The 26185-nt window shown below is 39.8% G+C and overlaps 2 protein-coding genes across 21 annotated transcripts in view; one reads left to right on the top strand and one right to left on the bottom strand.

Annotated features, from left to right (window-relative positions):
- LOC18437369 (HECT-like ubiquitin-conjugating enzyme (E2)-binding protein) overlaps positions 1 to 26185 on the top strand; it is a 99484-nt gene that overhangs the window by 48767 nt on the left and 24532 nt on the right. For 5 of the 20 annotated variants that reach the window (XM_088862343.1, XM_006847579.4, XM_088862341.1 and 2 more), the window contains 3 exons: positions 5129 to 5389; positions 6736 to 6891; positions 7035 to 7364. In XM_088862343.1, coding sequence (XP_088718469.1) covers positions 5129 to 5389; positions 6736 to 6891; positions 7035 to 7038 — 421 coding nt within the window. In that variant the 3' untranslated portion in view covers positions 7039 to 7364. Of the gene's footprint in view, positions 1 to 4689; positions 4775 to 4854; positions 4963 to 5128; positions 5390 to 6735; positions 6996 to 7034; positions 7365 to 15119; positions 15423 to 26185 lie in introns of those variants that run through there. The other 15 variants (XM_088862342.1, XM_088862336.1, XM_088862338.1 and 12 more) reach the window with 7 other exon arrangements.
- Positions 7303 to 15047, bottom strand: LOC105420906 (putative pentatricopeptide repeat-containing protein At5g09950). Its single transcript, XM_088862315.1, has 3 exons — positions 12497 to 15047; positions 8810 to 9789; positions 7303 to 8262 (listed from the first exon to the last, which is right to left on the bottom strand). The coding sequence occupies exons 1-3, from the start codon at positions 14365 to 14367 to the stop codon at positions 7484 to 7486; spliced, it is 3630 nt and encodes a 1209-aa protein (XP_088718441.1). The 5' UTR covers positions 14368 to 15047; the 3' UTR covers positions 7303 to 7483.

Raw genomic sequence — 26185 nt, 5'->3', positions numbered from 1 at the left:
GTCCCCCAAAGTACCCTGTGGAATGCTTCAGGACATCCTCGTTAAAAAGTTGGTCCAGGCAATGCTTGGTCTAGTTACCCAAACTAAAAAAACCAATGCTCGGTCCAGCCAAAGGTATTTGATTATATCATTTATTATTCATATTCCATGATTACTTTGAAAACATTAAAAAAGAACAAAGATATTCTGGAATTATAAAATTCCCCAAGAGGACATAAACAATCAACTAAAATATACCCACATAAACATGAAATCATGTGGATTCCTCTATTTAGCTATCAGTGAACAAAAAATAACATAAGTAGACTAATTAAGTTTTTAGTGCTGACAACATATGTACTCCTAAATAGAACAACTTGGACATGACTTAAAGGGAGAATGGCATCTTAATCCTTACTGCCTCTGACAATGTTGTGCCACGACTGTCAACCTGGAGCAACAAATAATGACTTGCTCTTTCATTCCCCTTTCAATCTATGCATGTGTCAAAGAGTTAAAACAAAGATAAATATCGGTGTTTATTCCAATTGATTTCAAGAATCACTTTATTATAGTTTACTAGACCAGCCACCATATATTCTTCTTACTCTTCGACGACGAGGTTGCCTCCAACAAGTGTCTGGTAACGTTTAGTGAATTGTCTTAGTAGGAAACCAACCTGAAGAGGCTGATATGTGTAGGTGTCCATTCTGAGAGAGAGATCCCCATCCCTGGTAAAAAATTGAGATAAATATATAGCTTGTCAATAACCACCAAATGAATCCTCAAGGAACATGGATGAATCCAGCTCACTGCTCGAATTGCATAGCAGAATCCAGTATGGTGATGATTTGGTGAATAAACTTCCATATTAAGCTCTAGTAGGCACCACAGTCTCAAAATTATCTGCATTGGGATTATTGTTGTCTCTTGTTTTAGAGCCAAGCCTACCTTACCTGTATTTAGCTGTATATTTAAAGTTGTTTTCTGAGAGGTAAGTATACCTTTTAGAGCATGCCATTTTCGGTTGCCAAAAATTTCTGCAGTCTTATTATCTTTAATGTCGGACACCTCTTTAAGTGTTCTCTAGGGTTTAAATACCTTAAATATCATTTCCAGTAAGAACAATATCATTGTGATTGACCATGAGGATTGTGGTGCCCTGTTTTCTTTTCTTTTAAAATATGGTGTTTGGCTTCTCTTGAATTCAGTTTGCAGTATCACTTGAATCAGCTTTTTGAACCATGCTCTTAGATATTTTGTTAACCGGTACATTCCTTCTTGGACTTCCGCATCTTTCCCTTTATCGCATGACCAGAAAAGCAAAGTGGTGATGACCTGTAAATTTCTCCATGTCCATATACAAGCAGGGATTCGCAAAACCTGCAATCAATAGGAGAAGTTGGATGGTATTTGTTGATGTTTGGAGGAGAATCTCTCCATGTCCATATACAAGCAGGGATTCGAAAGACCTGTAATCAATAGGAGAAGTTGGATGGTAGTTGTTGCTGTTTGGAGGAGAATCTCTTTGTACACCATCCCATATGTTTAGCTGCCTTCACAACAAGTGCAGCTTTATTTTTAAGTTGCACCTTTAAAGCATGATCCTTAATATGTATGCCCACTTGTCAACCGGTTGTTTCCCTTTATATATGTGGCAATGTCCTTCAATTCTTCATCATTTGCATTTTTTTCACTTAGGATGTGACATGGTCTCTTCTTAGTTTTTCTCTAGGTGGATTGGGGGGTGGATAGATTAGGACATAGATCTTTTAGAGGCCATGAGTCTTTATCCAATTGGAGTAAGTGGATAGGGTGACATGGGCCAGACACACTGGGTTTTCTTAACAGTATTATTTTAAGCCATGTTGTAAGTAGAACAAGTGATGTTAGACATCTGCTTTATATCTCATGTTTGCGTGACAAAAATTCAGGCTTTTGGGTAATAAACTTAATTGGTAAAATTGCCCATAGTGGATCACCTACAGCAATATGGTCCATGAACTTCAAACATGTGAGTCATGTTCCAAGAGGGTCTGAAGTGTCCTGAAGTCCATAATTAACCTATATTGGCAATACAAGGTGGCTAGAGTTCACATTTGAGTTATTCATTATGCAGTTGATACTGTAGGAAATTTTCTTCACTCAAATATGTTCCAGAATTCCTGTAAAATATTTATATCTCTATATAGAGAGAGAAATTTATAAAAATAATCATTTAATGATTTTGCATTATTACACACTCATTATACTTTCACTTTTTCTATCACTCTCACTGTTTCTACACAACTTCACACGTCAACCTCTCTTATTCTTTCTCTACAAACTTAATTTCTTATAAACAACTTCTCCCTTTCTCTCTCCACTCAAGTACATCACTCTTCTCCTTGTCTCTCTTCCTTTCCACTTCACCACTACTCACTCTGTTTCTCTACTTACTCTCTTACTCTCACGCCACCCACTTCCTCTCTCTCTCCTCTTTTTTCTACTCTTCGTACCCAAATGCCATACCCTATCCCCTATTTATAGGGAGATTAAATTGTCAATGCACCGCCCTATCCAAAAGCACCGACTTAGTTTGGCGGTGTACAATATTTTTAGATAAAGCAATATCTAGAAAAGAAATTTCTAGAGAGAGAAGAGGTCTCTAGAAAGAGAAAGAGGCAAAGAAGAGGGGAGGGAAAAGGAGAGAGCCAAGTGTTGCTCTCTCCTTCAAGGAAGCCAAGGAAACCTCATGTAGAGGCCGTTTGCAGAATCCTACGATACATTAAAGGTACTGCAGACTACGGATTGTTCTATAAGAAGGGAAATTGCGGGTTAACAGGATACTATGATGCTGACTTTGCTGGTGACCAAACAACTTGCCAATCGACTATTGGGTATTCTTTCAACCTAGGATCATCAACAGTTTTTTGGTGTAGTAAAAGATAACCCACTGATTCCTTGTCGACCATTGAAGCGGAATATAGATCAGCAGCAATGGCTACACAGAAATTCACATGGCTAACACTTATGTTGAAGAATTTGCATCTGGCAGTTGAAAAACCTGTATCACTCTTTTGTGACACCCTATCAGCCAGTCGATTGGCTTAAAATCTTATTTAATATGCAATGACCAAATATTATAGTGCATCATCATTAAATATGGGAAAAGATCTTAAAAAATGAAGAGCTCACATTGGCATCGATAAGGATAGAGGAACAAATTGCTGATATGTTTACATAAGGGCTTAATGTTACCAAATTTGCTAAACACAGAGAAAGCCTTGGCATGATTAGAAGATCAGTTGCAAAGAAGAGCTAGTGTTGAGGGGGAGAATTGAGGGAGAGAGCAACATGTGGCTCTCCCCTTTTGCCTCCCCTTCTCTTTGCCTCTTTCTCTTTCTAGAGACTTTTTCTCTCTCTAGAGATTTCTTCTCTAGATATTTTCTTATTTAGAAACATTTTACACCGCTAATCTAAGTCAGTGCTTTTGGAGAGGGCGGTGCATTGACAATTTAATCTCCCTATAAATAAGGGATGGGGTATGGCTTTTGGGTGTGAAGAGTAGACAGAAGAGAAGAGAGAGAGAGAGAGGAAGTGGGTGGCGTGAGAGTAAATGATTAAGTAGAGAAAGAGAGAGAGTGGTGGTAAGGTGGAAAGTAAGAGAGAGAAGAGGAGAAGAGTGATCTATTTGAGTCGAGAGAGAAAGTAGTTGTTTGTAAGAAATGAAGTTTGTAGAGAGAGAATAAGAGTGGCTGACATGTGAAGTTATGTAGAAACAGTGAGAATGATAGGATAATGAGTGTATAATAAATGGCCAATCATTAAATGATTATTTTTATGAATTTCTCTCTCTACATAGAGGTATAAATTTTTTTTTGGGAATTCTGGAATATATTTGAGTCCAGAAAATTTCCTACAAATACCCAAACCATTGATCTCAACAATCAAGATGACTTATAGTTGATCTCAACAATTCATCGGGCAGATTATATGGAGGTTGAGTGGCCTTGCAATTTTATGGGGCTTATGGAGGGAGCCCAACAATCAAGATGACTTATAGTTGCATGTCCGAGAGCAGGGGAATGTTAGTAATTAGGAGGGTCAGGTAAGAAGAAGCTGGGAAACAAGATTTAAAGACCTGGAATTGGACTTAGGCTAGAGCAGAAGTGCTACCAAGTGCGAGGTTCTGCAACTATGTGTTAACCATCATCATCTTGGTGATTATGAGGAAGCGTTGTTGTGTATCAGGGCAATGGTCAACTACTTGAGCGATAGAGTGCCAGTTCTCATAGAGAACTCACTATCAAGTCACAGTTTGGGCGGAAGCCACTATCCAGGACCTTATTAAATGCACTTGTCGGGACGTTAATGCACCTATAATGTATCAAAGGTGGGGATGCATACACTCCTTTCAAGAATGAGGAGTTATGCATGATCCATATGCCAGGTATTGGTTGATGGAAGACTCCTGAGTTTCATGAGATGGTCTTAAAGCAATTCACACGTCCCATCTTGCTCTGCAGGACTATTCATGTGGACCCTGTAGCTTTGCCCCAATCACTTTATAATCATGTTCCATACATAAAGAGCCAATCATTTGTAGCTTGGCTTTGTCATTGACTCATTGCTCTTTATTAACTTTGCATATTATAGCCTCATGAATGGAATTTAATTACTGATAAAAGGGTGTAATAAAATTCTACTCTATGGATCCTTACTGTGCAGATTTCAAGCCAAAGACCACCACTAAGGTGCTGAATACATGCCATTCCTTTGAATTCCATGCGAAAGTTTAATGACTATAACAAAGGTAGAGGGTTTCTCCTTTTTAAACTAAAATTACCATAGGACAAAATGAATGAAATAGCATAAAGTCCAAAATGAATGCAGGGGCACACGATGGTACTGTTTTCTAGAACTATTTGTCTTGGCCAAAGAAGACCTATTCAGGCTGTGGCTTAATCTGCTTTTGCCTTTGGGGGGCCAAAGAAGATGGCGGTATTAATTATCCTTCTGTTTTCTTCCCCACCTTTAGAAAGTTATCTTAATTGGCTCTTCTATGTGTGGTGTGTATTTGTGAATTGATTTTCTTCAACCACAAACGTTAACCATTTGATTGCTGTAAATAAATGTGACCTGTCAACTGTTTTCATTCTATAAACAGGAACCATACTCTGCAAAGGGTGTTTGTGAAGCACCTTTTAGATAGTGCAAGGGATGAAGTATCATATCGCACAGTGATAAGGGATATAAGAACAAAATTGCCAGTACTGCAGCTCATTCTCGTAAATCCAAAAGTTTGGTCTTGTACTGGAAATTGCTGGGATACTAATGGGGATATTGGAGAAGCTGCTTTGCCACATGTTAAACCTGTCGTGAAGGTGCTCTTCCGTGATCATGACTTAACTACCAAGGATGAGTCAAGGTTGGTTGCATTTCAAATCAAGCATTTTTTCTTGTTCCTTTTGCATTGTTCAGTTATTTTTATTATTATTGGAGAAAATTTATGAAAGATATGCTTGCTTTTATGAAATGGTTACATCATGTACTACTTAATTTGCTATTTATAGCCCCATAAAATGTGACTTCCCCGGGAAAAAGTTTATATAACGTTGGCACCTTAAATTGTAGAATTGAGGTGCACCTCAAAAATCTATCGGAAAAGGCTATTTTGACATTGGAAAACCATCTAATTGATAATCTCAACATAGATATGTATGTATATGGGAAAAAAAATATATGTACCAAAAAATCATACATCTTGCAACACATTATCTTGACTGTCCATTTTTAAGATTTTCTTGTAGATCTACTTGATTTGAACCATTTTTGGAGTTTTCAATTTTATAATTAGATATAAAAGAGATTTTCGGGCCATCCTAAGAAATTTTGGGATCAAAATTGCATCTTATGATAAAATTTGAATATGCACCATACTTTGATTGTCTAAGGTTGCAACCTTATGCAAACCTCACCCCTTGTGTAGAAGGTTGGGAAGGGGTGACTAACCACCATGGTGGCATAAAATCCCAGACCTCAAAGCCTGTTTCTAGATAAAACTCTAAGAACTGATATATTGTATGGTTACAAAACAGAGTATACATTTAGAAACATGTTTTTTGGTTCTATTGGCTCTATAGTTGCAATTCACTTGGGCAAGTTTGGTTCCCCTGAAAAATGTTTTCTAGGAAACACTTTCACATGAAAAAATTCTCACGCGTTCAAGTGTGGGAATAGGTTCATGCAAATTGGTCTTAGTGCATCTTTTCACGCCAATTGGCAACTAATTGATGTAAAAATATTTCCATACTTGATCGCATGAGAGAATTTTTTCAAAAACATTTTCACACGAACCAAACGTGTTTTTGTTTTTTGAAACATGAGATAATCCTTTTGGATTTATGAATAGCCATTTCTCACATCAATCCAGAAGAATATGTTATTCACAAGTCATGAAATAGCTCTAAAATTTTTATCGTTTAGCTTCTCAACATGATTCCAGAATCATCCAAAGCCTTATATAAACGTGAGAGATTTCTAAGCTTCAATTTTCTCCACTCTGGTCTTGCATTTTTGTGTACAATGACCAAATGCATATATACACAGATAGATAGATAAACAATTTATGTACACACTTTGATTGCTAATATGCACAAGGGCTTCTCATTAGGTCGAGCATCATTTTGTGACTCAGCATGCTTCTTATTTGCTTTTTCAAACTGTGGTAGTTTTCTTAAATTTCACATTAACACTGTCATTTCCGATTTGTAGGCTAGTAGATGAATGGTCCACAAAGATGGAAGCAGATGAAATATATATGATGACACAGGATATTAGAGATTTGGTGGCATTCTTGAAATCAGCACAGGCAAGATTGCCATATTCTTGTTCTTTGTTGCAGGGAATGTTTCTGTCATACTTGGAGAGGTAGATATAATGTTCTTCTAATTACATTATTGGATGTGTAATCTGTATCATTCAAGAATTAGAAATATTGCCCACCTAATGAAGCACAGCATGATTGTTTGACTTGTTTTTTTTCTGATATGTACCTATGGTTTTGTGTTCAGTTGAAAAGTGATATACGGAATTTTGGAGCATCTCCTCCACTCCCCCCTCCCCCCCCCCCTTCCCCAGAAACATACCCATAATTGAGAAAGGTGGGTTGGACGACTTAATTGCTGATGGTTATTACTCAGTAGTAATATTCGGATGAGTCATTAAGAATAGTGGATATAGGCCTGTCTTCTGATAATTATAGCTCTTCAACATGATTTATGTGAAGGATTTACACTTTGCCTATTTAATTTCTCTCGTGTCTGTTGAAAGGAGAGACAGTTGGCCAAAATTGCCTATGTAATTTCTTTATTGAGAGTTTCTAACAAATATCTTCAATGCTATAACCATCGTTTTATGGTTAAGTGGATAATCCTTGATCCACCATTCGAACCATGAAACCACATCAATTCTAGTCTTTCACTTGAGTCTTCTCCTCCACCACTATGATACCCTTTGACCTTCACCAATTATCTCCACAAGAACATGACCCGTCTTTGAAATGGTGGAACCGGACCCTATCTCTCATGATTATTTCTCTCTGATATATTTTTGAGATGAGTTTTGCAGCATTGTGACAATCCTCACAAGACCTCAGGTTCTTCACAATCCTTATTTCCGAACCTTTTCTCATGCTTATAAGCCCAAATGCAATTGCCAGCTTCTCACTATGGTGTAAAAGTGCGGACTCCTTGTCTTCATCATCCATGTCAAGTAAAACCTCTGATACCTTTGGATGATATCCCTCTGTTCTCAACTTTCTACCAATTTCTTCCAGTTTCCTGTAAATATTTTGGGCCTCAGGATGGTCTGATCCCCCTGCCACGAATTCATGGATCACTCCATCAACCTCTATCAAGCTCTGTCCTGGTGGCTTTCCGATCCCTCTATTTCCCATTATCTTCCTAACCTTTGCTTTCTCTTGCCATTTTCCAACTGATGCGTATATATTACTCAGAAGAACATAGTTTCCACTTTCTTTAGGTTCAATCTCAAGAAGATGTTGCTTTATTAGAAACTCGGCTCGAGAAATGTTGCCATTTGTCTTGCAGGCTGAGGCTAATGTCCTCCATAAAATTGCATCAGGCTTTATGGGCATATTTCTAATAAGTTCCTCAGCTTCTTGAAGGAGCCCTGCCCTAGCTAGGAGACCCACCATGCAGCCATAATGCTGAATTTCTGGCTTGATACCATATTCAGGCAGCATGCTTTCGAAAATTTGACGGCCCTGCTCGACCCAACCTGTTTCAGGTTTAGTAACATGTGTTTTATACATAGTACTTCATCAAATCATGATTTAAGAATTTATTGGTAAAATAGTTTCTCGAAATACTTTCAAAATTAACTTTTGTTGTCAAAATTTTGGAAGTATCTCCAGAAAAATTAAAAAAGAAAAGAATTATAGAAAATGTCAAGAGCCTAAAATTTTTGAAGGAAAATGGGAAAAATATATTTCCCTTTTGTTTTTTACAATAAAAAAAACAAAAAATTACCTTCGTTTCTTTAAATGTGCGGTTCTATGAGCTTGTAATGTTCGCAACTGATATTCTTTTTATTTAGTTATAATGTTTGTCTATTTCAAAGATTTGTAACTTATTTATTATTTATGACTTGAATTTCCACCTTGTAGATATATTTTTGTAACAAATCATAGGAAAAATAGAAGCAATCGTATTACTGAGGGGAATATCTTGTTTTAAAATCACTAAATACTCGTGTGAGTTTTCTTAAAAAAAAGAAACGAGAAAAGATAAATATCACTTTGACATAGGAAAATGAAAAAATCAACCTGCATTTCTGCAAGCAGATAGAATAGCTGTGAAAGTCAACTGATCAGGTTCCGATCCCTCCTCCTTCATGCTGTGAAAACACAATAATGCCTCTTCACATAGCCCATGGCTGGCAAGCCCTTCGATCATAGCTGTCCATGAGAAAACATCTCGTCGAGGCATTTCATTGAATAGTTTCTTTGAGCATCTTATGCATCCACATTTTGCATACATATCTATCAAAGCAGTAAAAATCTTGGCCTCACATCCACGGTTTTTTCTACAAATAATCCTATGGATCTTTTGGCCAATACTCAAAGCCCCGGTGCTAGCACAAGCTCCCAAAAGTGCAAGCAATGTGGCCTCATTAGGGCTTATGCCTTCCCTCTCCATCTTTCCATACAAATCCAGGGCTTTGACTGAACGTCTGTTGTCCACATAGCCAGCAATCATCGAGGTGTATGAGACCACATCCCTATGGTCCATTTTATCAAATACTTTGTGGGAGGCGTCAGGTTCTTTACAATTAGAATACATATAAATGAGAGAGTTTTGTACGAAGGGGTCAGATTGAAGATCGGTTTTAAAAGTGACGGCATGGATTTGGCGGCCCTCTTCGGGGGCATGGAGGCGAGCGCAGGATTTTAGGAGGAAAGGGTAGGTATAGTTATCAGGTGAAGGGGATCCTTGGTTTAACATTTTGCAGAAGAGGAGGAGGGCTTCTTTGGGTTCAGAGCTGATTGAATAGCCCCTGATTATGGTGTTCCAAAGATGAGAGGTGGAATTAGGTATGGAGGTGAGGATTGCGTGGGCATAGTGGATGTTCCCATGATGAGAGAGGGCAGTGAAGGTGAGGAGTTTGATTAGGGAGGGTGTTTGGGTGTGGAAAGGGCCTGTCTTTAGTAAATTTGCATGGAGTTGCATGGCGTGGTTGATGGTGGTGATGTCCATGGTTGGTGGAGAGAGAAGAGGGGGGAACGAGGCTATGGTTAATATTCCGCTTTATTTATTTTCTCTTTGGATAATGGAGGTGGGGTCCATGAATTAGAGAGAGAGAGAGAGAGAGAGAGAGAGAGAGAGAGAGAGAGAGAGGGGGTGAGGTCAGTTCTCTAATAATCCAGGATGGTGTCTCCTTGGAGAGAGAGGTCCCCCACTATTTAAAAGCTTGAAACTCATTGCCGTTCCCCATGAAAAACATAAAGGTTGCAACCTTAAAATGTATAATTAAAGATGCACCTAAAAATCTATCAAAAAACGTTGTTTCTAATTGATCATCTCTGGACATTGAGATATATGAATATATAAAAAAAAATTAAATAAAAGATTTGGAGTCTTGTCATATATTATCTAGACGGTCGAGTTTCAAGATTTTCATATAGTTATAGATTTATTTGATTTTAGCTATTTTTTTAATTTAAAATTTATAATTAATAAAAATAGACTTTGAGATAATCCTAAAAAAATTATACATCAAAATTACATGTTATGATAAAATTTGGAGGTGCACTTAATTGGATTGTTTAAGTTTGCAACTTCATAAAAACCACACTTTTTATGATATACAAGAAAAAGAAAGAAATGAGGCGGTTTACCTTGATGAAGGTCATAATCACCCCAAGCTCTCATATTTGAAATTGGACAGTTGGGACATCACTTTTGGCTGCTCTTAAAGTCCGAGAAAATTATCAAGTTTCAGATGGAGCATATCTAGAACCAAGGAGCTTGATGTTTAGATCACTCTTTGATCTTTATAGAAATGGACACCAGATCACATTTTGAGGCCTCAATGAAGGTGGAGCTTTTTTAGAACCAAGGAGCTTGATCTTTCAGGGATTATAAAATGCTGTCCATGTTTTGGGCCAGTGAAACAAAAAAGGTTGCATTTTCTTTAAGGCCTAGGCTTTGTGAAACAACGTAAGCCTCACCTCAGGTCCATGCCCGGAAAGTGATTTGGGTGTTGGAAATCTCCATAATGACACTAGAATCAATTTTCAACATCGATTATAAATTTCGAGCTCAAAAAATGGTATAGATCTTACGGATCCGTGCACACTTATTTTTAGGGCGAATGGACAGTCTAGATAATGCGTTACAATATACATCATTTTCGGGCTTGAAATTCTATTTTTTTCACAACCATAATAGTCAAGGCTAAGATAATCAACTTGAAGGTTTTTTGACGTCAGAACTGCAATTTTTAATGAGTTTTGAGGTGAGGTTTTATTTATTGGGATTGTATACAATGAGACTATTTATCTTCAGTACAAGAAAGTCACAATTACTTACAACCATTTGATGTAAAATCTTATAGCTTAGGTTTGTCACAAAGTTCAAAAAAATTTATTTTGAATTTTGAGTTTGGTCAATGGAATAAATGCAACCACTCAACTTCACATCCAATGATCAAGATTAATTGTGATCACCATGTACTAAAGGTAAATGGTCTCATTGTATACTTTTCTTTACTTTGATAGGAGTGCAATCTTATCAAACAATTTTCCAATAATAAAAAAAAAAGATGGTATACAATGAGACCATTTACTTTTGATGCATAGTAGTCACACATACTTACAACCGCTTGATGTGAAATTTGATAGTTTGGATGTGTCACAAAGTTCGAAAAAATTTCTTTTGAAGTTTGAGCTTGATCAATGAAATAATTGTAGCCACCCAATTTCACATCCAATGTTCAAAATTAATGTGACCACCTTGTACCATTTCACCTCCAATGTTCAAAATTAATGTGACTAGCTTGTACCAAAGATCAATCTTCTCAATACTTTTCCGAAAAAAACTGGCGTCTTGGATTACCAAGTACAACACAGGTCTTAAGTGTATTTGCAAAAATAAATGAATTAGAATACAGCATAGAATAAGGATGAAAGACGTCTAAAGCTAAAATTTGCGTTATTAGATTGGACTGTCCATTTAATAGCGTCATCCTCTAAGCCCATTTAGAAGGGAAAAATGCCATAGCATATTGCATTCCAATATTTACGAGTGAAGCCTTTTCTTTCGGTACCTTACTAAGAAAGGAAAAAGTTTATATAATGTTGAGGCCCTAAACCATCAAATTAAGGTCCATATAAAAAATGCATTAGATGTTGTTTTTATGTAAAAAAAACCTTTAAATCGATATCTTAACCTCAAGATGTATAGATATGAAAAAAAAAAATTCGAAGTCTGAAAAAAATTATATCTTATAATGCATTATCTAGGTCATCAATTTTCAATATTTTGAAGTGTTTATAGGTCAGCTCCTGGTAACAAAGATGAGTAGTCTTATAGTATACAATCTTTATTACAATCATTCATAACATGAATGAATACATTAAACTTTATTCAAAGTACTTTACATCGTTTCATAACAAAAAAAATTAAATTCACAGTGCATGCATCCGCCTTAATTTTCCAGGATTTAGGATCCAAAACACATTACAAATCACTGCAAAATTTATTTCTGCATCAAATATGTGAATTTCGAGCTCCAACAACATTTCAATTATCTTTTACAGGCCCGGATTTCCTTCTTTTTTTTCTCTCTCTACAGATTCTCAGATGCAGTCGTGAAGGTCAGATGATTGTGAGTTTTTGAAGCTAAAACCATCGATTATGGAAGGATGACTCATTAGCACTGAAGTATTACTCGACATGCTCTTCACAATTTACTTTTTTGCCAAAATTTCGTTCCTTGCTCTCTCTTCTCTCACCAGTAATCCCCGCAGGAGCAATTCCCTTGTCGAAAATGGTGGAACCGATTCCGATCTCTTACTATAATCTCACGGGCATAAATCTTTGAGATTAACTTCACAGCTGAGTGACAATCCTCACAAACCCGAAGGTTCTTCACTATCCGAAGCAGAGTCCCTGGATCTGTATTAATGAGGCCAAATGCAATGGCCACCTTCTCACTATGGTGGCTTAACATACTTTCCCTCTCTTCCTCCTCCACATCCATCAAAACCTCAGAGACCTTAGGAAGATGACCCGCCGCCCTCAGCCTCTCAGCCATCTCCTCTAACATCTCGTAAACCTCGGCAGAGTGTTGGTGCCTCTTGTCCTTGACAGTAAATGAGTAAATCCTCCCTCTCAACTCTATCATACTGCACCCTGGTACTTTCGTTATGCCTTCAAGCTTCATCAACTTTCTCACCCTAACTACATCCACCCACCTTTGGGCTGATGCATATATGTTCGATAAGAGAACATAATCGCCATGGTGCCAAGGTTCCAATTTTAATATCTTTCTCATCACCAATTGACCTAACTCAAGGTTCTTATGAACCTTGCAAGAGCCTAACAAGGTGCGCCATAACACCACATTGGGCTTGAATGGCATGTTTTTTATGAGCTCATAGGCCTCATCAAGCCAACCAGCTCGACCCAATAGATCGACTATGCACCCATAGTGCTCCATTTGTGGCTCCACCCCAAACCTCTCCCTAAGCTCGCGAAAAAGGCGAAGCCCCTCCTCTACTAACCCGCTGTGGCTACAAGCACATAGCACGCTTATGAGTGTTATATCATCAGTCCTGATTTCTCTCTCAAGCATTTGGTGGAAGAGTGAAATTGCTCTCTCTCCATGGCCATTGATGGCCAACCCATTGATCATGGCGGTGTAACACACGGCATTCTTTAATGGGGTGGCATCAAACACTTCGAAACCTCTCTCGATGCACCCACATTTTGAATACATGTCTATTAGAGCAGTGGCTACAGCCACTTCTCTCTCTATCTTGTGCTTATCTATATATGCATGGATCCATTTTCCAAGCTCTAAAGCACCAGCATGGGCACAAGCAGAGAGAGCAGCTATCACAGTTATGCTATCAGGTTGAGCTTCAGCTTGCATGGCTCGAAAGAGCTCGAGGGCCTCTTCAGCTAACCCATTTTGAGCATAACCATTGATCATAGCATTCCATGTCACAGTTTCTCTCTCCAACATTCTATCAAATACCTTTTGTGCCAAGTCCAAGTACCCACAAGTTGAATAAAAGTGTATCAGAGTGTTGTTTATGTGTAAATCAGAGGCAAAACCCAATTTGAAAACATGGGTTTGGATCTGTTTCCCTGGTTCTAAGGCTAGAATTCTTGCACAGGCCTTGAGGAGTAGAGGAAAAGTGTAATTGTTTTTTGGTGCAAGGCCATTCTGGTGAAGGCTGAGATAGAAGAGAATGGCATCTTTTGGTCTGTTATTTTCTATGAAACCTTTGATAATGGTGTTTTCCATGAAACCACTTTTGTGGGGTGAGTGCTTTTGGAGCTGGAGAGCATAGGCCATGTCGTTAATGCAGGGGCGAGTACATATAACTGTTAAGCGGTTTTGGGCAAAGCGGTTTTCTGAAAAACCAGTTTTGAAGAGCCTGGCGTGAAGCTGCTTCAGCTCAGACATGGTGGTGCATTGGTCGATGAGTGATATGGTTTCTAGTAAGCGAGGGGGGTTTTCTCTTTGAGGGTTTTCCGGATGTAGTTTTGGAGAAACCAGCTTTGGGGATGGAAAGGTGGTTTTGGAAGTTGCAGAAGTGGTTTTGAAACAGGTTTGAGGAAGAGGAGGAGAAATGGAGATGGAGTTCGCCATGAGGGAAAGTGGCTGGGGTCATGGGCGGAGAGAGAGACAGGAAAGGTAGTTTGGCTACGAGAGCAATCTCTGTCCGCCCCGACAATAAAATTTCCAAATAACCCAGAATTGAACTAAGAATACATAGGAAAAGGGCAAAATATCAGTAAAGGGCATGAAACCCTTAAAAGATTATTAAAAAGGGGTTAAATTATAAATTTTTTTTTTAAAAAGGGGTTAAATTATCGTTATTACCATCTAAGGATGTACTTTATATATACTAAGAATTGAACTAAGAATACATAGGAAAAGGGAAAAATATCAGTAAAGGGCATGAAACCCTTAAAAGATTATTAAAAAGGGGTTAAATTATAAATTTTTTTTTAAAAAGGGGTTAAATTATCGTTATTACCATCTAAGGATGTACTTTATATATACTACTTGAATTACGTGTTGTTATATTATTATTGTTTTTGTTATTAATGTCATGTAATGTAATAAACTTATGACTGATGAATAATTGACAATAATATTATACCATAACTCTAACGATGATATAGTTTTTAGGTACTAAATGAAAAGGAGCACTACCATAACAAACGACTTTGTTATAGTGAACATATTCTTAATTAGTTGTATGCTTTCTAATGTCAAAACTATATTATGCGCATTTGATAGAAAAAAAAAATCATTCTAATAACAAAAATATTGACATATAAATGAGATCCAATAAAATAAAAAACAATAAATTAGATTTTATTGTCTTCTTGCAGCTGGAGTCTTCTTTTAGCTTGACGATAATAATACCACTGAGATCAAATGAAAAATTCTCCATGCAGCCTTTGGTGTTGACACGCATCTTGCTCGCTGGAATTCTTGGACCTCGTTAATAATGCTTTCTTCAACCTCCGGCACAACTTTTATTTGCACTCTGTCGTGTCCTATGTAAATGTACTTGTATGAGTACTTTACCACTTTTATACTAGAGCAGACTTCAACATTTATATGACAGTTGTAACGGAGTAGTAATTTTGAATTGTATGGGACTATCCAAGTGTTATTGATGACATTGTGTCTATCATGTGTGGCTCACAATTTGATGTTCTTTTATAAATTAGGTAGTTGTCATATGTTATAGCTGTAGTCTCTGAGAAACTTTGTGGATAGTGGAACCTGCATTCCCCATTGATATGGCATTGTGATTTCTTCCTCCCGGGCCCACATGGGCCATATATCATATGCTATATTACCGGTTCGTATAATATGGGGTCTTTCTTTCTATTGGGTAGCTCGACAAAAATGCTTGCATCAACTTGCTGAACTGTTCGTATCTTATCATTAGTTGCCATAATTAGGAACATATGTGCATATAGTAAACCTCTCTTTTGAAACTCAATGATATATATGTATGCAATTACTTTCCCAAACAAATTATTTTTTATGACATACTTTTTGAGGTCCTCTAGTCTTGTAGTAAGGTCTGGTCGATTGTAGGCTATGTCACCAGGGTTCAAATTGTCTTTGATTTCGGGCCAATTAGGATTGCAAGACATTGTAATAAAGAGATTAGGTTTGAGGTTAAAAAATGCAAGATTTTTTGGTCGTCGGAATCCCATTTTTCGGCGATTTCCCAAATTTAGAATATACAAAAATGGAAACCAAATCAGATGAAATTTAGTGCAAAATGATTGTGATGATGCCATCTTCAATTTGCGATCAAAATGAAGACTCAGAATGTCATGAATCGTACCGGATTGGTAGTCGAAATTTATGGACTTGGTCGGATTTTGCTTCTTCATGAAAAGTCTGTTTCAAGACGATCAAAAGGCATCAAAATGATAGTGATAGATCAAGCATCGATTCTACGACGATTAATCGCCCGAATTACCGCCGCAAGCGTTCGAAAAAGCTCCCGAAGTCTAACCATGACAAGAGGCACCTCATGGAGGGATGATTTTGTCATTTGTTGAAAAGTACTAAGGGGTATTTTGGTCATTTGATCCAAAAGAGATTTTGTTTTAATTCATTTAATATGTAATTTCTACAATTTGGATTAGTTTTGAGAATTCCACCATTGTTTTGTGGTTGCTCTATTTAAGTGGCCTTAAGTCATTTGTAAAAGGGCTTGATCATTTTATGAAAACTTGAGCAATGAAGTGTGAATTGAGTTCATTATTTTTGGTGATCATTCATTTGTGGTTGCTTTATTTAAGTGGCCTATTTATTTGGTGATCATTCATTTGATGATCATTCATCTGTAAAAGGGCGTGATCATTCATTTGTGGTTGCTCTATTTAAGTGGCTTTAAGTCATTTGTAAAAGGGCTTGATCATTTTATGAAAACTTGATCATTTGTAAAAGTCCAAATGCTAGATCAAGTGGTGAAGAGAGAGAAACTTTTGGTACAGAGAGAAAATACGCCTAGCCCATACACCCTAGTCCGTAAACCGTAGTCCTCACAACCTACAACCTAGTCTATACCCTTTTATCCTACACCATACACCATACACCCTAGCGTACACTCCTAGTCCATACACCACCCGCCAACCTTGACCTAAGCCTAGCCTTTCTCTCCCTCATGTGCATTCAAGAAAGCCAATAGGGGGGACACGCCCTAAGCCCCCTCTCTCTCCTCTTCCCTTCTCTTTCTTTCTTTCTTCTTTCTCTCTGCCCCTTCTTCCCCATACGCAGAACTCAGGGCTGCCCCAGCCAGCGGCCCCATCTCCTCTCCCTTCTCTTTTTGTGTCTCTTCTCCTCTCAATTGCATACGCACGTTCGACGTAGCAACTACCTGCGGCCCCGGCTCTGCACGCCCGTCCTTCTCTCCTTTCGTCTCTTCTCTACCTGTTCTGTATGCAAGTTTCAGAGCTGCCATAGACAGAGGCTTGCCCCTTCTCCTTCTTCTCTCATCCCTTCTCTTTTGTGTGCTGCATGTGAAACGCAGGGCTGCAACTACCAGCGGCCCTATCTCTTTCCCCTTTATTCTTCTCTCGTCCCAAGAACCCAAGCCGCACCATTGTGCGGACCCAATTCACCCAGCTCGTCTAGCCTTGTCTTTCTCATTTCTACTTCTCCCAAACACGTAGCTGCGCATAAAAACGACATTACCTCTTCGCTCTCTTATCTCCTTGTTTTCTTCTCCCCAACACACAGGTACGCGCCTTATAGTGCTCCCATTTCATGTCCCTCTTGTCTTCTTCCCCCTCTTTATCTATCATCCACACTTAAAGCTCGGGCACACACACTGGAGCGAACTCCCATCTAGCATCCCTCTTGTCTTCGCGCCCCCTCTCTTGTTCACACTTGAACTCGTGGCTGCCCCTTTGTGCAGACACGATTGTCTCTCCCATTTCCCTTGTCCTCACCTCGTCAAGTTTATCCTCTAGCGTTCCCAATTCTATTTGCGTGTTGGTAGCCGCTTCTAATCATTGTGTGTTTGACTTAGTGCTCCTTAGAGCCATTTTAAGAGTTTTAACTCTTATATTGCTGCTCTAACTTCCACTTTATACAATCGAGTTGAGTTGCAAGAGATATAGATCCTCTTGCCCTCTCTCACTTAGGTATGGTCATCTTGAGCTAGCATAACGTAGAGTTTTGACTCTTTCAACTGCTCTGGTCACTAAGTCTCGTAACACTCGAGCGATAAAGAGCTTTCATCACCTTTCTTTCTTCATGCTCTATTTCCCAGCCAGACCACTCAAATAATCCATTTGAGAGGAGTATTTCACATGAACCTCCACCACGATTTTTGAGACGAAGAAGCGAAGCGACGTGTTGAGTTTGGAGAGGGTTCGCATCCAAACCATGTTGTTGGACAGTCAGAGGGTTTCGTAATGGTTCTAAGAAAGCGACTGTCCTGGTGCAACCCTGAACCCCAAACGGCAAGGTAAGCATCTAAACGATTCTTTGTTGACCAAAATCTCTCTCTCACTGTTGGTCCCTATCCGCACTAAAAAGAGCATACGCACCCCACCAAGGAAGCGTGTGGTCTCTTGCGATTGTTCGAGTGAGGGTCTTTTCTCTCCCCTGCGCCAACAGACGCGAGGAGGACGACCAAGTGAAGACTAGGCCCCCGACCAACTGGCGACTCCACTAGGGATACGCCACACTATAGTTGGTACGAACTGTTTACGAACAAACATTTCACTTATTTCTTCATCTAAAATTGCAATGGACTTCAATCGCTCCTCTTTCGTCCAAATTGGGGTTTTCATCATCCCCATATTGTGACTTCACCCATGGGAAGCAAAACAATTAGTTCTGCTTCTTCCATGTACCCCTTGAGCGGCCTGGCTGGCCCTACTACCCTAGCTCAAGCTACGGGAACTCTGAGAAAGGGTATGCAAACCCCTTGTACCCTCCCTTCCGACATTAAAAGAAAGTTTGTAGATGTCAACTGCATTGGTGGTTCTAAAACCACCTCCTTTCATATGCACTATGTTATTGACGTACACTCTGCCAGTCCTAAACTTAAAGGTGGTTCTGATGCCACTTCTTCTCCTTACTTGGTAGGTTCTTCTAAGACCACCATTTCTGTGGGTAACTGTAAGGCTACCCCACCCTCATTCTACATGGGCATTGCTAATGTCAGTATGTTGCTACACACACTTCATGCTGACAAATTCCATGATAGTTCATGTTGTTCGAGTGGCTCCAAAGTCACTCCTCACACACTCACAAACATCATGGCTGATGGTTCAGCCATTGCCATGACAAAACAGGGCAAGTAAAAGCTTACCCCGTTTACCTCACCTACTTTGGGTCTTTTGAGACCCAGACCCCTCACAAGTGGTCCCCGAACCACTAATGCATTGCGTGATAATCTCTTAGCTTAGGGCAGCTCAAAGGCTGTACCCAAATGACCACACGACCTTCAAATCAATCAAAGGTCTCCTAAAGAACTGCACATGCATGCTAATGGCTCTAAGGATGCCCCAATTATGACGACAGATATTTCAAATACCAAGCCTTTTAGTTCACTAGGGGTTGGATCACAAACCATCCCAAGCACTTCTATGGACTATGAACACACACGCAAGTCCCATGATGTTGCTGGCTATGAGGGAAAAGAGCAACTAAATACGCCCTAATCTACTCCGAAGCCTCTGACCACATGGTACTCGATGAAGTCCCCTTCGAGCACCATTCTATCCACTCCTTCTTTGAATGCACGAGCCAACCTTCGAGGTTGTACTCGGGGCAAGATGATGCCCCCCAAGATGGTGTTTTTGTACTTGGTGCTATGTACGCATCATTACATGCATTACACATAATAGAAAATGTGACGTATTTGTTAAAATAGGTGGAGATCATACTTTGGGAAATGTCGATGACATAACAATTTTCCAATTTTTTAATGGTGTTAAAAATCAATAACAAATCCAATTTTCGATTGTTGAACAACCTAAAATGTATAAATTTCGGTTGTTAAACAACCAAAAATACAACTGTATATTCCATAAGCTTGCTGAAATTGCAGCTGCATTTTCGATTGTTGAGCAACCAAAAATGCATAATTTTCAGTTGTTCAACACAACAACAAAAAATGCATAAGTTTTCATTGTTCAACAGCCAAAAATACAACTGCATATTCCAACAAGCTTCTGGAATTTGCAACTGCATTTTCTAAAACGCAGATACAATTCCAACAAGCTTTTGGAATTTGAACAATCGAAAATATAACATTTTCGGCTATTTAAAAACAGAAAACGTAGATGCCCTCATTTGTGCTTTTTGTATAACTTTATGTCACTGTTGTCGATATAAGGGTATGCTTTTAGTCCATGGCATTGTACATTGCTCTAATTACTTCCAAATTACCTCATCCATTACGCATGATCTTAATACCTCATACATTGCTCTGAGTAGTGTTGTTCACAACACATTGATTTATAAATTGAATATTGGCATCAAAATTTATAAATTGATTTATACAAATCCAATTTTATGTCTTTCCATCATCATCATTATCATCTAAGCCATTACATTAACCTTTCAAACAAAGGCCTAATTAAATAATTAAAAAAATTAAAATACATGTACTAAAACTCAAAACAGTTAAATATTGCTAAAAAGACCATTACATTGCTCGGGAGTTCATTACAATATGATAACATTACAACAGCTCGAAAGTACAAAAACAGTCAATATACTCAAAAATAGGAGTTATCTCCTTCTCTTGAGCTGATACTGCAACGCTCACTCGATCTGCAAGGCATTCCCAAGTTCCATCGGGGCAAGCTGAGCCCTTGTTGCTTGAACTACCAGATCGTGATGTGAAAAGAACTAGGATCACCCATATTGCCAAACTACTCAGCTCTAATGAACAAGCTGATGTAATGGTAGTAAGCCCAGAGGTGAAGAATGTGAAAATCCGATGGCTCGCTTCGAGGACATTTTGAGCAACATCTTGGATAGGTTCAAACAACTTGAAAATGTTGGACCTATTGGAGCATCTTCGCATCAAGAAGCAAATTCTCCCCTTGAACCCCAATGTGAAAAAGAGGAAAGGAGACCCCCGCCTCCTCCTATAGCCCAAACTCCAAGACCTCTAAAGCCCCCTGTCGTTTTTGATAACCAACCCAATATAGCTTCTCATACTATGTCCCCGGTGGTTACTTAAGAAGACATTCAAAATATGATCAATAAAAGCATCCAAGACTTACAAGCTTCGAAGTCACAAGAAAGCATTCATTACAAGAAGCCTTACCCACCTTTTATTGATCAAATTCCCTTCCCTATCGGATACCAAAAGGGAAGATTGCATGTCTTCGATGACACCGGCTCACCTTAGCAACATGTGTCCCAGTTCATGTTAGCATGCCAAGAATCAACATCAGATTCTAGACTGCTTCTTCGACAGTTTGTAGAAACCTTGATTGGGCTTGCTTTCAAGTGGTATGAACATTTGCCACCAAACTCAGTCCACTCTTGGGAAGAAATGGAGCATTTGTTTTACAAATGTGTCTATGAGGTAGAACATGATATTCAACATATAGAACTTCTCACAATGACCCAGGGAATGAATGAGTCAGTAAACAAGTGTATTCAGAGATGGAGGGATCTTGCAATATACCAAACTAATCCCGTGCCTGAGATTGATGCGGTATAAACATGTATAAGGAATATGAAAAAGGATATTTCCTTACATGTTGCGGCTTCTAACCTTACCACCTTCTCAGACATGATCACGAAGGTGGCAAAAATTGAAAGCTCGCTAAATCATCATGGTGGAAATCAAGGTCAGACCTCGGGGAGAGGTCAAAATCGCAATCCCATCAGCAATAGGTCGAACCTTCGTATTGGCTAACAAAGAAACATGGTTAGGACATCTATCACTGCCACGCCACTTCGACCTAAAGTCCCATCTAATGTTTCTCCTCTCCAAACATTAGATACCTCTCGGGGGTTACCACCCAGGAATCAAGGGGAACTCCAACAGTAGCAACTTCGACCTCAAAATTATAATAGGGTACCCCCGTCATAAAATTTGTATCGGACTGAACAGTTCAAGCGGAGATTGAGCAACCAATATAGTTTCAACAAAGCATGGGTACCGACTCTCTTGAAATGCTTACAGAATAAGGCATGCTGATTCGCCTTGGAATTAAAAGGCCAGAGCAAGCGAGACTTATCAACCACGGAAACTACTGCGCTTATCATCGGATGCTAGGCCACCCCGTACATGACTGTGTTCTACTTAAAGGACACATTGAAGTGTTATACGTGATTTTTGGCGTGCTTACATCCCAGGTGCAAATAAGGAGAAAGCCAGTGACGACCTAGTCCTGCCGGTACCCAAGATGCTATCAGACCAATGGAACACTGCAAATAAGCCTAACATTAGGCAACCCTGGAAAAAGTACTATCATGTCAAAAAAAAGATACCTTACAACTACAAACCAATGCTAAGGGCTTCAAAACAGTAGCAGATCACTGCCATTGCAATTATAACATCGCAAAACCTCCATGGACAAAATTTAGGCTCAATTGGACCTCCCACGAACATTTTTAGCCAAGTTACCTCAAATGGGTAAGTTGTACACTATTATGGTGTGGCCTCACCGAGCCAGTCCCCATTCATGAAGGCTGCATTCTGCGCATCTCTAGATCATTTGCAAAACCGCCTAGAGATCGCTCGTTTGGAGTCGGAGAAAGCTCACATTTGAACCAAACAAGCACACAACTTTCGAGGCAATCAAAAGTCTTCCAAAAAAATGCACATGCATACTGAGGGCCCTAAGGCCGCTTCAACTAAGAAGGCGGGTATTTTAAATACTCAGCCTTCCGCTTCTTGAGGGTTTGGGTCACAAACCACCCTCAGTACTTTTGTGGGCCATGCACACACTTGTAGGTCTGGTGACTCTACCAGCGAAAAAAAGAAAGGAGTGTCTGTTTGAAGACATTTTTCAGCACTTTGATCCTTGACGAGGAATAAAGAGGAAGCAGGTCAATAAAGCCTTAGCATATAATGAAATTCTTGACAGTCTCAAAATTGCCCTAGAATGGGTTAGAATCTTTCTAAGCACTTCAAAAGGCCACCTGTCAGGTTTCGTTGCAATCCTATATATCTAAGGCAGTGGAGACAAAGAAACAATTTTAGAAAAATCGGCCTCTAGCACCCTGAAATGGACCTCGTAACTAGAACTCTATTTTTCATGCGTTAAACAGCTGTGGGACCACCTCCATTGGATCTGATACGGTCGAAAACCCCTACGGGTCAAGTTTTGGCTTAATCGGGCATTCCAAGACAAAGTTATGGGTAAAAGACCAAAAAAAGGGTAGGTCGCATGCTATTCTTGTGCGGCTTCCCTACACCAATCTCCATTAAAGGAGGCTGATGTGTGCAGTCTCGAGCAGCAACTTTCAAAGGCCCGTATCTCACTCGTCTTGAGTCGGATCTCTCTCAAATTTGGTGAGCATGTTCGTCTCATCAAGACGAGTGTTTCGTTGGGCATGGGCAAAACAGTCATTTTTCACCCAATTTTAGAATTTATTTTAATTCAATTAAATTGTAATTATCATCAATTTAAGTAGTTTTTGGGCGTGCACTATTGTTTAGGCCAAATTCTATATAAACATGCTAACTTAATTGTAAACAGACCCTTGGTTCATTCTTGAGATTGATCAATAAAGTTTCAATTCTTGCTTAAGTTCGTGGGTGCATCTTGGAGAGGGAGAGAGAGAGAGAGGAGAGTGAAAAAAAGGGTCGGTACCCCTCGATAAGGTAATTTTCTCTCTCCTCTTTTTTCTATCATCTCTATCACTCTCTCCCCTCTTTTCTCTCTCATCTTTATCTCTTTATTTATCTTCTTTCTTCTCTCTTTCTGTATCTATCTTTCTTTCTTCTTTCTCTATCTCTCTCTTTCTCTCTCCTTCCCTCATCTCTATCACTCTCTCTTTCTTCATCCTCTGGTTTATCACTTTCTCTTTTCCTGCAGTTCCCTCTTTTCTTCATTCACGCATGGCAGACTTATTGTCTGGTGTGATGTCTTCTTGCTTCTGAGACATGAACAGTAGGTCGGGCCATCTCATGAGTGACAGGTTGGGCCTCTGTCAAAATTCCCTTTTCTCTTTGTCACAGCCGACAGAAGCATATCGCCGCCTGTGTGCTCTCTCTCTTTCCTTTCTTCTGTTATAGCCAGTGTAAACCTATTGTCGCCTGTGCTTTTTCTCTCTTTTCCTTTTGTCATAGCCGGTAGAAGCGTATCGTCGCCTGTGTTTTCTCTCTCATTTCTCTTCTATCATAGCCGGTGGAAGCATATCGCCACTTATGTTCTCTCTCCTTTTTCTTCTGTCACAGACGACGAAAACCAATCGCCGTCTGTGTTCTTTCTCTCTCCTTTTTCTTCTGCCACAGATGACAGAAGCCTATCGCTGCCTGTGCTTTCTCTCCTTTTCCTTCTGTCACAGATGAAGAAAGCCTATCGTCGTCTGTGCTTTCTCTCTCTTTTCTTTCTGTCATAGCCAGCGGAAGCCTATCGCCGCTTGTATTCTTTCTCTCTCCTCTTTCTTTTATCATAGCCGGCGGAAGCCTATCGCCGCCTGTGTTCTCCCTTTGCTCTTTTTTCTCCCACAGACGGCGGAAGCTTATCGCCGTCTGAGTTTCTCTCTCCCCATCTCATTGTTGTTTATCTTCCTTCCTTTTCCTTGTCTCTCTTACTTCTTCTCTTTGCTTTTCCCTCTCTCCTTTCTCTTCCTCTTTCTTTTTCCTCTATCTCCTCTCATGCTCTTGTTCCTCTCTCTCTCTCCCTTTCCTTCCATTCTTCTCTTCTTCTTCTTTCATTGATTTCTCTCTCACATCGCTCTTCCTTTGCTTTTCCTTTCTTATTTCTCTTCTCCATCTTCTCTTCTCTCTCTTCTCCATCTTCTCTTATCTCTCTCTCTTTCTGTTCTCTTTTCTTTCTTTTACTCTTTTGTTTGATCAAAGGGGGGTTGAGACTAGCACTACATGGTAGTCCTGTCGTCTAACAGTAACGCCGTTGTGCCAGTCAGAGTTACTGTGCCTGCTTTACTGTCACGACAGACTAGCCATTATGTCAAGCTAGTTGGTATTGGTATTGTCATCTAGTAGTAATTTTGTTGAGCCGCTCTGAGTTACCGAGCCCCTTTTACTGTTATGCGGGGTCAATTACTTATTAGTTTAGTCACTATTTCGGTCTCACCGCCTGGTTAAATTCTTTTCATCCCAATCTTAATTCTCTCATTCTTCTCTTCTCCTTGTTGAATGTGCACGTCTGTGTATGTTCACCCAAAGGCAAGGTGGGGTCCCTTGACCCCACTTGTTTTGTAACATTTGTCATGTGCGTGTGATTGCAAAAACATGACAATGCATGTCAAGGGACGCGCTTTCGAACTAGTTATAAGGCTGAAGCGCTTTCTTTGTGATCTAAGAGGGCACCCACACGAGCTAGCCCGAGTAAGTCTTGAACCCACTTTAAATTCCTCTCTCATCGGTTGGTACACCTGCCCTCGCTTCTGAGAGAGGTTCTCTAGAGAGCGATCTCAAAGTCCTAGGTTCCCCTGAAACCCGAGACGTGGCACCCGATCATCTAGATCCGGAGGGCAAGATCGAGGTACCTAACCAGCTTGGCTGCTCCACTGGGGACTTACTACCCCTTCGTTGGGTCGTTATTGTTTGGCTTTGTTTTTTGGTTTTCACACACCACATGGCCGCTGGGTTTCTTAACCCATTTATCGGGATCGGAGATTTTTCTGATCCTCGCATTCATGAGCATCCCCCGAGAACAAGTTCCTCGAACTTCGTTCCCAACCTTCCTTTTGAGCAGAGACCAGTGTCTAGCTCCTTGATCTTAACTTGGATAGGCGTGAGAATGTCCCTAACTCCCCATCTCTTAGCTCTGGTGGAACCTCCACTAAGGCACCCTATATCAGTATCACATCTGCTGCCACTCATAGCATGCACCCTGTTACCGGCAAGTCACTTGTTGGTCGTATTGCCGAGGTACGTCGAAAGGTTGCCCAGTCCCATGCTGTAAAAGGTTGCCTCAGTGGATTGCCCCAAGGCTACCCCCCACATTCATGCACCACCACGAGTCTCTACCCATAGAGGCTCGGCAAATCGAGGCGGAGACCCTTGAGCTTGCACCTCTCGCACACACCATAAGGCTCGTGGGTCATCCACTAGAGCCACACCTCGGGGCAACTTTTATGATACCACAAGTCAAAGTCCAGGATCAGGCCTCCTAAGGCTAGGTCATGTGCACGTTGTGCATTTGCATCCCACCACTAAGGGCAATGCCATCGCTGTGTCAACCCAAGTACACGAAAGACAACCCCCTCGTCCTCCTCCTCAGCACACACTAGCGCACCCTGTAAG

This window comes from Amborella trichopoda, chromosome 3, assembly GCF_054954075.1.
Source record: "Amborella trichopoda isolate Santa Cruz 75 chromosome 3, AtrichopodaSantaCruz75HAP2 v2.0, whole genome shotgun sequence".
NCBI classification, from domain to species: Eukaryota; Viridiplantae; Streptophyta; class Magnoliopsida; order Amborellales; family Amborellaceae; genus Amborella; species Amborella trichopoda.
Note: the sequence above shows the minus strand (reverse complement) of the source record. Positions and strands in the feature narration are given on the sequence as shown.

What these genes read in the sequence shown, in the direction of transcription:
- LOC105420906 (XM_088862315.1), bottom strand. Translation starts at nt 14,367, where the DNA reads ATGGCGAACTCCATCTCCATTTCTCCTCCTCTTCCTCAAACCTGTTTC. An exon ending in TCCTGCGGGGATTACTGGTG is followed by an intron (nt 9,790 to 12,496) that starts AGAGAAGAGAGA and finishes AAATAAATAAAG; the next exon opens with CGGAATATTAACCATAGCCT. An exon ending in ATCTGCTTGCAGAAATGCAG is followed by an intron (nt 8,263 to 8,809) that starts GTTGATTTTTTC and finishes AACCTGAAACAG; the next exon opens with GTTGGGTCGAGCAGGGCCGT.